Source organism: Manacus vitellinus, unplaced genomic scaffold (assembly GCF_001715985.3).
Source record: "Manacus vitellinus isolate BGI_N305 unplaced genomic scaffold, ASM171598v3 scaffold_15_pilon, whole genome shotgun sequence".
Taxonomy (NCBI): Eukaryota; Metazoa; Chordata; class Aves; order Passeriformes; family Pipridae; genus Manacus; species Manacus vitellinus.
The window spans coordinates 4,532,757-4,550,255 of record NW_021939122.1 but is presented as its reverse complement, the minus strand read 5'-3'; the positions used below and the strand labels follow the sequence as shown (position 1 = coordinate 4,550,255).

Sequence of the window (17,499 nt, the reverse complement as noted above, 5' to 3'; positions counted from 1 at the left end):
TGATACTACTAGCTCCTAGCTGTGACCCTGCAGTGGTTTCCTAAACCTTTTTGTTTGCAGTTGTTTGGCTCTGTTTCTTACAGCTTCTCATGAAAAAGCAGTTTTTAGAGAGTTAGGGCCTGGGTTTCACTAGAAGATAGCCAGAAAATAGTGGTAGAACTGAGATGTGCCTAGGCTTGAATGCAATTCCAACTGCAGGAAAGCTCAGTGGCAGCCATGAGGCAAGTACCTCCTAGCCAGTTGTCTGGGGAGCTGATCTCTGGCCAAAGTCTATCTGGGGAGCTAGCCTGGCTTGAAGAACCCATACTAGTGAGGTACAGGCACACACTTTTCCTGTTGCAGATTGAATGGCACGATGCATGCTCTTATGACTACCTGGAGATCCGGGATGGCCTCACTGAACACAGCCCACTGATCGGCCACTTCTGTGGCTACGAGAAGCCAGAAGACATCAAATCCAGTTCGAACAAAGTGTGGATGAAGTTTGCATCTGATGCAACCATCAATAAAGCAGGCTTTGCAGCAAATTTCTTTAAAGGTATGTGATCTAGTACCTCTCACAGTCAAAGCTGGGTATGATTCATCCCTTAAACTACTGCCATCCCCAAACGACCAATTATCATTGTATCTACTTGTAGTTAAGAGCTGTTAGATTTTTCTGTGCAACTGCCAATATCAAACTTATGTACAAATTGCTTGATACTGAGGAATGAACACCACCTCTCTGATTAGGACAGAAAGAAAGCCTGCTGGGCCAGTATCAGCACAGGCACTAACACCTGGTGTAGTACAGCTGGACAGAACGTCACCTCCATTTAGCCATGCCAGGGGACACTTACATTTTCAAATAAGGTACTAATATTGCACAAAGGGTATTAAAAACAACTGCATGCTTAAGTTCTATTCCAAAAGAAGCCTCTGGAGAGATGATAAATCTGAATGCAAGTGGAATCCCAGAAAAAAAATCTGAGTGCTTTGAGAGACAAATGTGTTCCTAAACTGAGATTCTCTTCAGGAAGATGTGAGTAAGACTAAGTTTTTTTTTTTTACTTTTTTTTTTTCTTTTTTTTAAGAGCTGGTCCTTTACCAGCATCCTGGTGACTTGATAGAGGCAAGAATGGAATATCTAACTGCTTGGGAAAAATACATGCAGAACTGCTGCAAGGTAGACAGTCATGTTTCTCTTAGGTTCAGTGACAATTGTACAGAAATAATAGCTGCAATGCCAATATTTGGATTGCAAAAGTCCTTTATTTATTTCTACTTTAACTTTTGTCTTGTGTTAAGGGTGTCACGGTCCATTTAGATTTCTCAAATTTGCAGGAGAATGTACTCTGTGAATTAAAGTTTAGTTCATGAGCTCATTAAGAAATACAGCAAACAAACCTGTCAGGGCTCAATCCCCTTTGCTGAGATTAGTCTATCGCATGAATTCACTTCTTCACCATTCAAGTAAAAAGGTTTCATAATCTATAACCTGTAATTCTTAAGCCATGCACTTAGGTGCAGAAAAAAAAATAGTTAAATAAAGTTTAATTTACAGAGTACATTTGAGAGATCTGTGACAAAGGGTGATTGCAAATACTGTGATGTTTAATTCCAGTCCCTGAACAACTCTCACAGTGTTTAGACTTCCTTGTTTAAATTTTTCAAGTTCCATAAAGACACAGGGAGTACCTCTTCCTAAAGACATTTTGACTTCTTTCAGGAGTGAACAATGAAGGCTGAATGTGGCAGAATGTCTTTCAGGGATTAGCACTACATGGAGACACAGCAAGTTATTCTCTAGAATCTGAAGTTCTCCTGCAAGTTCGTAGGGGAAGAAAGTTATACACTTGAACCTGGGGTGCTTTCTTTGTGATACAGATAGTGAGAAATAAATTTATTCTTTTTTTATGTAAAAATGTGTAAACATGCACAGTAGTACAATTGCAGACACAGGTATTTTCTGTGTAGGTTTTGCTGGCAGACTAGATCTTCCAGTGTCTGCTCAGATATCGCATATTTGAACCAGAAACCGTGTAGCTGTTGGATGGGTAGGTTGTTTCTAAGTCCATGCCAGTAACTTCAGCTGAGGAGCAGTGTATTTGCTTGGACCAAGCATCACAGTAGACATAGCTACTATGTCTACTACAACTTCTAGCCAGCTAGCATTGTGGGCAGAGTTGATGTCAGTGTGCAAAAGCTGGGTAGACACACCTGCAGGCTACCTGTGGAGTTTCAAGGTGGGATCTAAAGTCTGCAAACTGTACCTCCATATCAAGAGGGATTGTGACTATCAGACATTTCATGAACAAAGTAAAGAAACAAATTAGATGGCTCTGCAGGCACTCTTCAGACTGCCACCCATATCTGACCAAACAATAGGTCAGTTTTGCCTTAATGAATTAGGAAATTAATAGAGGTTCAATTACATGTATTACAACAATGAAAGAAAATAACTTAGCTAAAAAAAAAACAGAGTTAAGGATGGAATTGAATGCTATGCTTCATGAGAACATGCAGTAGTAACTTCTAACTTTTCAGAGAAAATGAATCTACAAACAGCTTAGACGGGGTAAGCCTTTGTCACATCCAAGAGGCAATGTCAGGAAGATATGAAGAGCAACTACCTCATATCCAGGATTATTCTTTATTAGTTATCTTCATTTCTGTAACAAATTGTTTGTGTCACTGAAGGCTGTTTTGTATATGGTTGAAGTATTAGTAGTGATGTGGTTATCTGACGCACATTGTTGTGCCTTTCTTCTTCATGGCAAATATCAGAGGAAAAACAACACTCTGTAAAATATACCTGCCCATATCCAGGACACATCCTTCCCAGGGTAAAGACTGATCACAGGGGGTTTTGATGATCATAGGAATTTCAGCCACTCTTTTTTCTCAACCAAGTAATTTAACAGCCAGATTAGAACTATTGAACCTATACCTAAGAAAAGAGCAGCAAAGAAATACTCTACTTTCTTCATAGTGAATCCACAAACAAAAACCAGAAAATAAAATCTGTTTGCACTGGAACTGTTGCCGTGGGGGTTCCTGACTTCGGGAAGGCTTTGCAGGAAGACAGTGTTATCAATAGAAGAAAATAGAATATTTCAGCTGCAAGGGACCTACAGTGATAATCTAGTCAAGGCTGTTTCTGTTTCACGTCCACAGCAGTAACTGTTACGGGAACATTATATAGGGTGTAAGTGTCAAGGTGTTGGCAGTGGGGTCTGCAGGGGCTGCCCTGTGCCAGACAGAGGGTTCAGCTGGCTCTGCAGTGGACCCAGTGCAGGACAAGTCTGAGCCCATCAGCTGGCCTGGTGGCACCTCTGTGAAAACATGTTTAAGATAGATTAAAAATGACAGGGAAAGAGAGGAGGAGGGAACAAAAAATGTAAAATAGCAGAGGTAAGTCCAAGGTCACAGGAAGAGAAGGTGGGGGTGCTTCATGGCAGAGCAAATGTTCCCTGCTCGTGGAGAACCCATGCTGGAGCAGGAGGGAAGTATGAGAAGGAAGGAGAAGCAGAGTTGTGTATGAACTGTGGCTTCCCATCTCCTCCTGCCTTTGCATGCTCATGGCTTTTCTGAAGGGACTGAGTGTAAGTTGAGCTGATATAAAACAGGAGGAGAGGAGCATGGAGTGAAGTTGAGCCAGAAAAGGGGAGCAGAAAACCGTTTTCCATAAGTATTTTAATATATTTGTTTTCAGCTTCTGTATCCCAATACCAAAACCAGTACTCAAATATTTATATTAATTGTCAATAAATGAAATTACATTCCCCAAAGTTGAGTCTGTCTGGCCCACAACAGTAACTGGTGGGTAATTTGCCTGTCTTAACCCAGGAGCTTTCTTGCTCCTATTCTTCCTGTTTTCTCCCTTGTTCCACTGGAGTGGGAGGGGGTGGGGAGTGAACCAGCAGCTGGATGGGACTTTGGCTGCTAGCTGAGGCCAACCTACCCCATGTTAATAAAATCATCTATTAAGGCATGCATGTGGAATCAGAGGTCAGGATGAAAAGCCAGTACATCTGGCTATCTGTATAATAAAATGTCAGTTCAAGTTGTTGAGATGTGATTGAAGAACCTGACTTCAAAGCCCAGGGTAGCAGGACTTCATGTGTCTATGAAAAGGCAGAACTACTTGCATGTCCTCCCAGCTCCTCTGCTGCACCCTGTTCCGTGGGGTATGACCTCCCTCAGCTTCATTACTGTGGGCACCATAATGGGCTGGTTTCTGTCACTCAAGAGCATAAGGAACTTAAAACAAACAGAACAAAAAAAATAGGCAAATGAGAACAAAAGGCAGTTGTCTTTACAGGAGCCTCTGTTTCCCTGCTCCTGTCTAGAAAAAGCACTAGTGGGTACCAACAGTAATTGTAGTCCTTTATGGTTTCATGTTTAGGAGTGCTTTAGCATTTGTGAGGTTTGCTACAGTGGCCACTCCATGGGCTCAGATGAGCAGCTATTGCTCTGTTCCTTCTCTACAGAAGGGTTGCATGAGGAATATGAAGTTTGGGTGGTCAAGAAAGTGTGACTTGTTCTGGTTTTCTCCTGACAGAGATGGATGAATGTTCTCTGCCGGACAATGGTGGTTGTGAGCAGCACTGTGAGAACACACTGGGCAGTTACAAATGTACCTGTGAGCCTGGCTATGAGTTGACAGCTGATAAAAAGAGCTGTGAAGGTAAGTAACTTACAGATTGAGGCATCTGTCTATAGGATGGGTACTATGGCTAATAATGAAATTTAACGGTCTTTGGAGATGATTTTCCTTGCCTCTACATCCTCTTTGTTTCAGTTTATTTTCCACCACCTGAAAAATTTGTTTTTGTCAACATTTTCCATTGAAAAACAAGTTTTGGTTAAAAAACTGAAAATACTCTGATTCTCTACTGCTAAACATCCCTAAAACCAGTTGTCCTTCATGGCCAGAAATTGTTGTTCAGACCAGATCTCCCACAGTACAGCACAAGGGAGTGTAGGCATTACAACCTAACCATTGAGTGGCCTAAAAGTATATAAATCTAAAGCTAATTTTTTCTTTTCTGAAAAAAAATTTACTTCATATAATAAAATATAAATGTTTTGTCTGCATGCAAAACAGACATTCTTTATACTGAGGAGTAAATTCCCCTGCTCTGTTATGAGGAAAAAGCCCCACACCTTCAACAGAAACTGTTTGTGTCAGCTTTCTATTTATACTGTTAATCTCATGCAACAAGTGTTTGCTCCTGCCACCAATACAGCTGTTGATGTGCTGAAAATCCATCCATTGTTCTTGTCTCATAGCTCTGCCTGTCAGCTGAAACATGAAGGGAGCTCCACACCCTGTGAGTGGTACTCTCAAAGTCATCCAGGTTGCCCTGACTTCTGCTTTTGTCAAACTGTCTGGGGAAGAGTGCTGTTGACTTGGTGAGGGCAGAGTTAGGTGTGTGCAAAAGGCTTTTGTCTTTTTTTTTTTTTTTAATAATTCCCTGCAATTTTGAGCAAACCAGTATAATGTGGTCAAGCCACTATAACTAGGGCGAACCACTATAACTTAGCAAACGTTTTTTGAACTTCACTCTTAACCTCCTGTTTTAAACTTCATTTGTGGGATAGTCTTTAAAAATGTAGCAACATACAACAGAGTAAATTGCTTTTGTTTCTCCAGATATGCTTGCTACACTATTTATATTGAAGCTGCTCCCTTGGGTTAGTTCTCTAAATGCAAAATGGTGCTGGGAACAAGACACAGAAAGCTTTTGTCCCTGTGGGTTTTGAGGATGTGGCCATATCTCATTACTCTCAAGAAACAGCAAGAAAAAAGAGGATAAAAAATGCTTCATTGCAAATAGAATTTTCCAGCAAAAGAGCAAATTGAGGTTGACTCCTTTGAGGTAAAAGCCCTGCCCTCCCATAAGAGAATGAAGCTGAGATGTCCTAAATTTTTAAAGGAAATGGGATAATAAAGCCAAGTCTTTGACTTTGTCATTTATTTTCCCTAGAGAAGAAGCAGTCCACATATAATAAACCCCTGAAGAGTTGACAGTGTCTTCCCTAGGATTCTATTATCTTATAATTGTTCTGTTACTGATCAACTTGAAATAGTAAGGTTTGTAGCACTGAGTGCAGGTGAATTTACTGAGCTGGCCTTTAAAACTGTGTTGTGCATGTCAAGTCAACTGATTCACAGTAAGCCCAAGAAGAGAGATTAAAGAGGAGATCAGTCTTATGTGGTGACTGTCAGGGACATAGCCTAACTCTGTATTTCACTGGGCAGGTGAGGTTTCTGTCTTCTTCACAGTTGCCAGCATTTTAAACCTGTTCTGGAGGCTGGGATTTGAAATGTGCCACCAACCCAGATCTGATTCATCTCCTAGTTAACACTGTGGCCCAATCTGTGTGTCTGAACAGAACCAAGTAAACCTTGTGTTCATTTATTGCCTCTCCAGCTGCCTGTGGGGGCTTCATCACCAAGCTCAATGGGACCATTACTAGCCCTGGATGGCCCAAGGAATACCCTACTAACAAAAACTGCGTCTGGCAGGTGGTAGCTCCAGCCCAGTACCGGATCTCTCTGCAGTTCGAAGTGTTTGATCTGGAAGGCAATGATGTACGTAACCAGTCCCTGCATCTCAGAGGTGGGACTATTGGCTATACTCAGAACTGGATAAATCCTTGGGGTACAAGGGAGAGGAGGCTCTGTCTTACTGGTAGAGTAAGACAGAATGACATGAATAACAGTGATTGTTCTCCTTGAAGTCTGAATCAGCTTTCTCTATAGACTTGAAGGATTAAGGCTGTTCTATTATAAATACATGTAATGGTTTAACCCCATCTGGCAACTAAACACCACACAACTGCTCGCTCACTTCCCCCCAGTGGAATGGGGGAAGAATTGGAAGGGTAAAAGTGAGAAAAGCTCATGGGTTGAGATAAACAATCTAATAGATGAAGCAAAAGCCACGCAAGCAAGCAAAGAAAAACAAGGAATTAATTCACTACTTCCAATGGGCAGGCAGGTGTTCAGCCATTCCCAGCAAAACAAGGCTCCATCACACACAGTGGTTACTTGGGAAGACAAACACCGTCACTCTGAATGTTCCCCCTTCCTCCTTCTTCCCCCCACTTTATATACTGAGCATGATGTCATATGGTCTGGAATATCCCTTTGGTCAGTTAGGATCAGCTGTCCTGACTGTGTCCCTTCCCAACTCCTTGCACACTCCCAGCCTCCTTGCTAGTGGAATGGTATGAGAAGCAGAAAAGGCCTTGACTTGGAAGTGCTGCTCAGAAATAACAAAAACATCTTTATATTATCAACCCTGTTTTCAGCACAAATCCAAAACACAACCCCATACTAGCCATTGTGAAGAAAATTAAATCTACCCCAGCCAAAACCAGCACAATGGACTTCTTTTCTCTACCAGTTTTGCATAATTGTAGGTATTTTCCAGCCCTAATGTACCATCCCCCACTTCCCCAGTACTGCCTTTGCAGGAAAGTAATTGGAAATTAACAATAAAGTAGAGTTCTTCAAGGATAAATGAAATAACCAGTAAAAGAGGCTGTTCTCTGTCCTGCCAAGGGCAGGGTGGAGTTTGAACAAAGCATTCAGGTCTCATTTTCTGCACTGTAAATGGGAGCAGTGGCACTTCCTTAATTCAGTAGGCTGCTGAAGTTCGTTCAACACTGTCAGGCTCTTGGATAAGCTAAATTATTTTAGCTAAATTAAATGGAACCATTGCTGTTTTGATAAACACAACTGTGCTTTAAAATCAGGGCAACAAGGCAAGGGGTGAGAAAACTGACAAAGGAGATTTTGGGGAAGTTAGGAGTGTGATTGAGTACAAGACCGTTTCTGTTCCTTCTCAGTGAAGCCTCTGTCCCCTTCCTCTGAAATTCTCTGTTCCAAGTCCACAGAGCTGAGAAATCTTCTCTCTTGTCAGGTCTGTAAATATGACTATGTTGAGGTTCGTAGTGAGCTGGCTTCTGACTCCAAGCTACATGGCAGATTCTGTGGCTCAGAGAAGCCCGAAGTAATCACATCCTATGGCAACAACATGAGACTGGAGTTCAAATCAGACAACACAGTCTCCAAGAAAGGCTTTAAAGTTCACTACTTCTCTGGTACGTGGCTGTATCCTTTCACTTGCTTAGCTGTGTCTTCTGGCCAACCTCTTGGTTTTGATGAATTTTCTTCAACCTCCTGTTAGATCAGGCAGAGCCTGACATGGTTACATTTAAAAGCATGGTTGCTCTGTGCTATGTCACCATCATCTTGGTTTCTCAGTGCAGTGTATAGTCCAGTTCCACAGTGTGGTGTCAGCAAGATGCATGGATTGCATCAATGCCTCCAGTCTTTCCACAGCAGGAAACAATGGGGAACCCAATTCTAGAAGTTATCTCTGTCCCTAGAGTCATTAAAGGAAAGCTTTTTCCTCTGAAACTAGAAGATTTAGAAAATTTCCAGTAATGTTCTGTACAGCAATTATTCCCATCAAAGCAGTGCGTGTTAGTGGAAGTTCCTCATCTTCTGTTCTGAATACTTTGTGTCAGTGATGGACCTTGCTGGCAGGCAGTTCTGGAGGTTAATTGTATGTCATTTGGAAGTAGAAATTCAATTTCATGCTGTCTTTTCAGCGGACACCAAAGAGTATTAATGATTTTCGCAGAGGATGATCAGGCAAAACAGCCTTGAATTAAGACAGGTGCAGAGTAGAATCAGGGCTAGGGGTTTGACTTATTAAATCTAACAGGAGGAATGATGAGGTCGATATGTTTCATCTGGTAGTATGTCTGGGAGTGAGAAGACAGATGGGGTTAATGAGATCTTGGGAGGGCATTGTCCCAAGAAAAAATGGAGATAAACTGCTCATAATTTAAGTTGAACTGGAAACTATGAGCAGATCCTATGCTCAGAACAGTGAGATTGAGGAATATAGAGTCCTGAACATCCACTGGGGCATATTTCAGCTTCAGAGAGCAGCTCATACCTTAGATCTTCTTCCTATCTGGCTGTTTGTGCTTTCAGACAGAGCTATTTAAAAATAGAGGCTCATCAGGGCACAAAGGAACTTGAAAATATAAAGGCTGGCCAGTAGATTTTTGCCTAAGCTAGTGAATTTATGTGATACTTTTCCTTGACTCTATTTTAAAAGTATAAGACACTGCTATATGCTTCTTTTAGACAGAAGTCTTTAACCATTAAACTTACATTATAAAATAAAATACATTTGTGATGTATTTTATTAAATGATAGACAATTGAAGAGAATAGTATCTGGGCTAAAAAGCTGACTGGACTAATCCAGCAGTAGAGGTTGAAGGTTTGCACTGCTATCTGCCATCCTGGGTGTGGGGTTCCCAGTTGGTGACTGTGGTAGTCTGTCTCACTGTCAACTCAGTGTTTGTTGTTTTGATCCTGCCCAGACAAGGATGAATGCTCCAAAGACAACGGTGGTTGCCAGCACGAATGTATCAACACCTTTGGGAGTTATACATGCCAGTGCAGAAATGGCTTCATGCTGCATGAAAATGGCCATGATTGTAAAGAAGGTAAGGTCCCCACTTCCTGCCCTCAGGAAAGCCAAGGTACTTCAAACATGGCTTGATTCAGGGTCCTTTCTGCCCTGTGTTGGCAGGAAGTTTGTACAATGTACTGGGCTGGGGCACCAAAAAAGCCCCAGCTAGCTGAAAAACTGCCCAAGAAAAAGGGGTAGGGGGCTGACCCATTCCCCAGTCTTGCCCTCTATATCACCATAGGGGAGACAGGGTGGGAATAAGAAGCTGGGCTAGCAAAAGGAGCAGTTGTGGGACATCACCATTAGACCGGTCACTGCTGCTTCATTCAATTATTGTGTTTGAGTCAGAAGAAAAAGGATGGGCTGATCTAACCATTTGCTGGTGCCAAAATTACCTTTCTTCCTGCGCCACTACCCCTGCTCTGTGCTGCCATGGCCCTCCTGTGTATCGTCTCCGGTCCTTGTCTGATCTCTCCATGAGCTGATTCAGCTTTCCAAGTTGGCAAAACAATGTGAGGCTGAGACAGCACCAGAGTCAACACAGTGGAGGGGTTGACATCATCACCCTGGGAGCAGGGCAGATGAGATGGAGGAGCAGAAGAATAATTAGGGAGTGAGGATGTAAATGAGGTCAATGAGGCCCAAGGGAATGAGATGGTCCATTTCACCAGCTGCCAGGTTAGCTCAAAAAAGTATAGGGCAAACCCACCAGAACTGTGCAGTAATACTAAAAGGTCTTGTTTGGTGACTGAAGCCTTCCCTTTCTCTGCCCTGTGGAGGGGTCTCAGTGGGCAGAGAGGAGCATGTAGGACACTAGAGGGTTCCCATGTGAGACGTGCCTCAGTGTGCTCTCTCTCTCTCAAGCTGGTTGTGAGCACAAGCTGAGTGGTGCAGAGGGAATGATGAGCAGTCCCAACTGGCCTGACAAGTACCCCAGCCGGAAAGAGTGCACCTGGGACATCTCTGCAACACCTGGCCACCGAGTGAAAGTGGTGAGTAACCAGAGAGCGGGACTGTGAGGGGAGAAGCAGGCTGGGTTGTGAGGAGCTCAAGTGACTTCCCACCACCACTGTGTGAGCAGGAGGCTGATGCCTACAGGTCCTGTTTGGGGCTCTTGGAGGAGAGCGTTGTGGGAGGCTGCCCTGGCTTGCAAAAGGGCAGAAGGTCTCAAGAGAGACACCAGGAGGGGAGAGGCAGCTCAGAGGATACTCCAGCAGATGACAACTGCAGAGTATTGCCCTCTGTTTACAGGCAATAACATGCCCTCCCACCCCTACCTCTCCTTGTGAACCACTTTGTTGGGGTGGTATCTAAATAAGGTGGTGGCTGAGCTGATCCCCAGCCCCTCTGAAGGACGGGCATCAGGGCCATTTTACAACATGGCCTTGTGGAAATGACAGGACATGCCCAAATCTGTGCAGATGGCCCAGGCACTGGGGGAAATAATCCCTGTGCTCAGTGGAAGTAATATTGAAGAACAGCCCATTTGGTGTGCTGGGCAGGGTTACCAGTGGAAAAAAATAAATGCTTATAAGGCTTGCAGTTGATAACTGTTGTCATGCACCTATGTGAGGCAGCAAAGCTAAGGCAACATGGCACATTGATATGGAATTCTGAGCTCTACCACTCTGAGATCATTCTTGTCTGAAAGCACACTGTTCTGTGGGAGGAGTGGGACAGATGCACTGTTTGATCTGTTTCTCACTTGGCATTTCATCCTCTGCTAAATCGCATACTTAGATTTACAGATGTCTGTCTTAATTCTCCATATTCTTGCTGTAGACCTTCAATGAGTTTGAGATTGAACAGCACCAAGAATGTGCCTATGACCACTTAGAAATGTATGATGGACCCAACAGCAAGTCACCTATCCTTGGCCGCTTCTGTGGCAGCAAGAAACCAGACCCTGTAGTGGCTTCTACCAACAAGATGTTCCTCAGGTTTTACTCTGATGCTTCTGTGCAAAGGAGAGGTTTCCAGGCAAAGCATAGCACAGGTAAGCTGTCAATACCCCAGTGCCATAAGATCTCATCAAGTCTCACTGCATTTTTTTACTAGGCAAAACCAAACACACTTTTCTCCCAAATAAGCTTAGCCCGAACTTTAACTGGTTGTATATTCAGTTCTCAGACCATTGCTGCCATAATACCATAAATACCAACTTCCGTAACAACTCAGAGGTCTCCTGGTATTGGACATTTCTGCTCATGCTCTTTTGTTTAAATTGTAGGTGTTTGATTGAGCAACAATCCCTTCTGTTCCACATCAACCATCGGAAAAGGAGGTGGTGCAGTTGGCCCACACACAAAACAGGCCCACATTAGATTGATTATGGTAGAAGCAGAGCTGTGCTGTGGACAGACACAGCTTGATCCTCTTATCTGTGGCAACCCAGAGGTGGGCGTGTTGTACCAACATTCACTTCTTTGAAATCCCTGCCACTGTAAACAGGTGAAATGTGCTCTGAGTGGCAGTGCATGAGAGACTGGTGAAGAGGCATCTTCCTCATTGGCTGCAGGAAAACTCTGTGTTAAAGTATACCCCTTCTGCACAAACACAGGGCTACTTTTGTGTATTGTGTGGGCAGAAAAGGATTGTTTTGCTCCCCAGTTTTTTGATGTGCTTCAGCTTCCTGCTGACAAAACACTTGGGGTCAGAATTTCAGCTACAGGACAAGTGCAAAGAACAAAGCAGTTGCTTTCTAAAACAATACGTTTTCTCAGAGTATAATGTGTCAAGAACCCCATCCTGCCAGTTTAAACTGGTCACCTCTTTCCACGCATGTTCTGTACCAAAAGAACCAAGTTCCTCCTAGCTCTGTGGGTCTATGGATTCATGGGTGACTGGAGAATTCACTGTGGTGAACAACCACTATTTATGGTAGTTTGGTGCAGTGTTTAATTACCTTCCCTACTGTACTTCAAGCTGGAGGTCTTTTCTGCTCATGACTGGCCCAAAAGTGGGATGAGTCTTTCTTGTGAGGTAAGGCCTTTGAGAGACTGTTTTGTGCCCTTTTCTTCCTTCAGAGTGTGGTGGGCTCCTAAAGGCTGAAGTACGAACTAAGGAACTATATTCCCATGCTCAGTTTGGGGACAACAACTACCCAGGTCAAGCCAACTGTGAATGGGTGATTGTAGCTGAAGATGGTTATGGGGTGGAGCTAATATTCCAGATATTCGAGATTGAGGAGGAGGCTGACTGTGGGTACGACTACATGGAGATTTATGATGGTTACGACAGCACTGCACCCCGTCTGGGACGCTTCTGTGGCTCAGGGGTAAGCCATGATGGTGGTGATTTCTTAGGGATCACTGGGGGTGGCAAGGAAGAATACTACCATACCATTTCTGGAGAGGGGCAGCTGTCACAAACTGGTAATGAGAATGCTTTTTGACTGGGTTTTGCTTCTTCCCCTTTGGCTGGAGATCACAGCCATTTTATCTGATGCACAGAGTTGGCTGGAAAATGGTGCTGACGGACAGTCCCTTTTTAGCCCAGGGCCATGTACAGCAGCACAAGACTGCTACACTGCTGTGCCCCAGCCCTGCCACAAAAATGATGTGTAAATGTGAGAAACAGCTTCCAAAGGGCAGTTTCATTCTCAGTCACTTCCTGCCTGAAGCCAGGTTACGTTGTGGCCATGCTATGCCAAGGGCAAACAGTGGAGGGACTTACAGAGCTGCTTGTTGACTCTAGAATGGCATTGCTGTCTCCTAAACTGTTACCTGCAACCCCATTAACAGGAGTGACTCTAGCATGAATGATGGTGTGTGGTTTTTAAAATCAGAGGGTCTGTGTTTGATTTCTCGGGGACTTCAGCAATGAAATGGAGAAGGTTCTTATTGAATTTAAAGAGAGACAATCAGGGAGTAGGTATGGAAGAAGTCCTCACAAACTGGGGAAATGGTCTGGAATATAAACAAAGGCATAGCAGCTCAGTGAAAAAATTCAGGGCAGCAGAGTAGTAATGTACCTACCTGCACACTGACAAATGAAGAATGGCTGGGAAAGTGTTGGTCCTGCAGAGAAGCACAGGGACATTGTAGCAGCTCACAACAGTGTGCCAGATAACCAGAGTTGTCATGAAATATAAGTACCTAAGTCGTTTTGCTGCTAATGAACCCTGGGAGAGTCTCAGCTGCCAAACAGGGTCCAGTTTGTATTGTGTCATTTCCTGAAAAGATAATGGCAAATTAGAGTAAACCTGAAAACTGGAACAAGAATATCCAGAAAGTCCTGTGAAAAAAATAACTGGAAGAACTGAGACTGTAGATTGGACTGGCATCAGTCTTCGAACATAAAGACCAAGGAAAATATGCACAGGAAGGCAGATCAGGGCAGGAGGTACTGAGCACTCAGTCTTCACATTTACTGGCCAATCCATCTTCACTGTGAGCTTAAACTCTATCATCATAGTGCAGACATTTATTTAGTCTGTAGACTTGACTACTATGTACTGTCTTGTTTCCTTTTCTGCAGCCTCTGGAAGAAATCTACTCTGCAGGAGATTCCATCATGATTCGATTCCATACAGATGACACCATCAACAAGAAAGGCTTTCATGCCCGATACATAAGTACCAAATTTCAGGATGCATTGCACATGAGAAAGTAGTTTGACTGCTCCTCACAGACATTTCCCATATGAAGATTGAGACATTTAACTGTGATCTTTGTCCTTTTTTTTTAAAGCTTCTGTGCACCTGGCCAAAAGCAGTGTACAGTATTTTCTGTAACTAAAACTAAATCCAGTCTCAAAGGTTTGCCTCTGCAATTAGCATGACCCTTTCTTGTTAACATACCCAGGACCAAAAAATTGTCTTCTAATCATACCTGCCAGGGCATAAACACTGTATTTTGCACAACTTGCCATGAGGCTGAGTAAGACTGAACTTGAATTGAGAAAAGCCTTCGTCTCTTGCATATCTTGTTTCTAGGTGATAATTCCCAAGCACCCACATGAGCTGTCTGAACATATTTTCTGATGCAGGTGATGTGGACAGATACCCAGTAGGATTTCTTCAAAGGACTTTTTGAGCCACCCACTCTCCCCTACCAGCCTAAAATACTCTGTGCAATAAGAGAACAACCAGATGGCTGGACATCCATCACTCCTTCTGTCCCTTCTATTTATTGTCTTGCTTATTGTTGAGTGGAGAGCAAGGCAGGGGACAGGGACATTTTTTTTAGAGCTGCTAGCTACTTAGATCCCAGTAAATGAGACAGGCCCAGTGTCTGATTAGTGGTAATTGTCATGATGTACATTGAATGGAGGTACATTGATGTAGTGCCCAAGGGAAAGGTGGTGGCTGATATGGAAATGCTGTGGTGGAATGCAAAGCATGACTGTGGTGGTGGCAAAGCTTAGTAACAGGAATGCTGACAGCTTGCTCCAGTTACACCACCAGGGAAAGCAGCTCAGAGAGCTGTGGCAGCAGTCCAGGCCTTATCTTAAATAAGGGATCTCTCTCCTCCTCACTCCACCCACGCCTGCCTTCTCAGCCTTCTTTTCACTGCTTCCTTTGCTTACTACCATTTCCCTGTGAGCCCTTCCTTTTCACAGCTGAGCTGCTCTCCCCAGGGCTGCCCACCACAACGTAGGAGTGCTCTGCAACATCAGCTAGCTGGAGCATGTCACTGAAGGGAATGCTGGGGCAGAGGGAGCCTGGGTGTCCCTGAGGCAGAGGGACACAGGCCATGCTACGGGTCAGCTCTGGTGAGCTGTGGGAACCTGTCAAACATATGCAACCTGCAGGCACGGGACTAGGAACAGAAGAGCTCTTCTGGTTTCTGCTTCCTCCTTGTTCGTCACTGGTGCATGGCCCAGTCTCTTAATTTCATGGCAAGGGTGCAAGTGAGATGGTGACTTAGAGCACTTTGGGCTATAAGGCTCAGACCTGCTCTTGTTTGCTCATGGAAGCTACCACAGGCTTGAAGAATTAAAAGGTAGCTTGACACTTCTTTGGGAAAAAAGTAGGGAAAACTGTACTTTTGGGGGAACCACCATAATTGAACTGTTGATATGGGAGTTAAAAAAAAGACTTTATTCTGAATGTTTCATTAAGGCACTCATGGGCAATTATGAGCTAAAAGCTGAGGTGTGTTAGCTTTAATAAAGTATTTATAATCCAAGGATTACTATGTTTACATAACCAATGTGCTGTCAGGCTCCGAGATGACACCTCCTTTCTGGTGTACCACTGTGGAGAAGTATGGGGCCAGCGCCACTGTCAGGCACAAACGACATTCCTGGAGATGAGGGCATTTTCAGATGGATAATAAATAGACTCAGCCCTCTCCAGAAATCCTTGAACAGGATATGGTCCAAGTATTGTGAATACTAGGAGAAGCAAATGCATGAAAATATTTTCTTGCTTAGAACAAGAAAAGTAAAGTAATTTATACACACACACGGAAGATTATATGTATATAAAATGTGCATGTAGAAGACCAGTAGTCAAAGCCTTAATAAGTGTAAAGTGAACAATACTGTACCACTGACTATAGCTTTATTGCAGACTGTATAAAATCATGTTATCTCTGTTTTGGTTTTGGTTTTTTGTTTGTGTTTTGGGTTTTTTTTAGCTCTGCTTTGTTTCTTTTTTTTCAAATTTTGAGGCCTTCTTACAGGCAAGACCTCTGATCTCAAGCTGTTTGACCATGCAAGTCTGGGGAAGTGAGCACTGCTAGACGAGGTGTGTGTTTATCCTTCTTTTCCTTGCTCCAGTTCAAGCAAAATTACAGTGACTCAGGTCTGGAAATAAAATGTGACATCAGTGCCTCTGAAACAGAAGCAAAGTTTCAGGTGGCAAGCAGCAGTTCAAGTTTCCTGACCCTGTAGTGGCAGCAATGGCTCTAGGGAAAAGTGACTGTAGCAGCTGTAGACATGTACTTTAACATCTCTGTTCGTTGTTCTGGTAATTTCCCATCTACCCCAGACTGGTTTGTTTCAGATGCTTGCAATGTGGTTTGACAGATGTACTAGACTCATTAGCGTTCATCCAGGTGTCTCTTGTGACAGTGTGCTCACAACTGTTGTACTGTGCATTTCAACTAATGATCTATGTAGAATATTTCTGCTGTACTGACTGGACCTAGCAGTCAATAATTCTAAACGTGTGAAATTTTCTTAAGAAAAAAAATGTCAGACCCTCTGATGTGTGAGTATGTATTCTGGCCTTTGTGTGGTTTTTACATTTCACTAACTAAAATAATTTTTTAGAGGGGATGGAGAGGAGGGTGTGGGGGCAATCATAAATGTACCTGTGCCCAGAACGAGTGAGTGAGTCTCTGCATTCATTAAAGACTGTGGATTCAGTTGCACATTCTGTTGTATGCATGCATTTTCCACTTCTTCAAGGGGAGGACATTTGTTACTATATTCCTTGTTGTTTGTGTCTTCTGCTAATACCAGGTGGGATTTACTCTCTGCAGGAAGTGCTTTCCTGTGAGCCTTTAGGCTTGTCTCGCTTTTGCAATCAAGAGAGCATTAGTAAGTGGGGCAGAGAAACAAGTTGTTCAGCCAAAGAGCTACATCGTTGTTTCGTGTTGCGCACTTACACTTTAGTGGGCTGAGATACAGATCTGCAGTGATAAACATTAGAGATCTGGTAATTAGTCCATAAGTATACCTCAAAGGATTAGGCTTATTTGCTACACTACAGGCTATGGCCTTCATCAGCAGGTCCCAAAGACAAGAGACATGAAACTCCTGTGCAAAGGACAGCAGGATGAGCATGAGGCAGATGTTCCGTATTGCAAAGTTGTGGTCCATGCACCATGGCAGCCAAATGCCGATAGGTAGAACCTGAAATGCTTTTCTTCCTCTTTCTGTCTAGTTCTTGATGTCTACCCTGCTTGCTAAGAACCATGTCTGTGTTCTTTCCTCAACACATACCTAGTTCATCTGTGACCTACCACCTAGAACATTTCCTGTGGTGTGTCAAAGCTACCCAAGCCTTCATGGTGACTGAATTTCCTCCCAGCTGTTCCCAAAGGCAAAGCAGCAAC

General features: G+C 43.4%; 1 protein-coding gene across 3 annotated transcripts in view; it reads left to right on the top strand.

The window, feature by feature from the left end:
* The window catches only part of TLL2 (tolloid like 2), a 90,614-nt gene extending 73,804 nt beyond the window's left edge, over positions 1-16,810 (top strand). For 2 of the 3 annotated variants that reach the window (XM_018069074.2, XM_018069075.2), the window contains 9 exons: positions 343-538; positions 4,544-4,669; positions 6,420-6,580; positions 7,917-8,097; positions 9,399-9,524; positions 10,355-10,482; positions 11,273-11,486; positions 12,517-12,767; positions 13,970-14,104. In XM_018069074.2, the coding sequence (XP_017924563.1) occupies positions 343-538; positions 4,544-4,669; positions 6,420-6,580; positions 7,917-8,097; positions 9,399-9,524; positions 10,355-10,482; positions 11,273-11,486; positions 12,517-12,767; positions 13,970-14,104 (1,518 nt within the window). Of the gene's footprint in view, positions 1-342; positions 539-4,543; positions 4,670-6,419; positions 6,581-7,916; positions 8,098-9,398; positions 9,525-10,354; positions 10,483-11,272; positions 11,487-12,516; positions 12,768-13,969 lie in introns of all 3 variants that reach the window. The other variant, XM_018069073.2, reaches the window with a different exon arrangement.
* Positions 16,811-17,499: the final 689 nt, after the last annotated feature.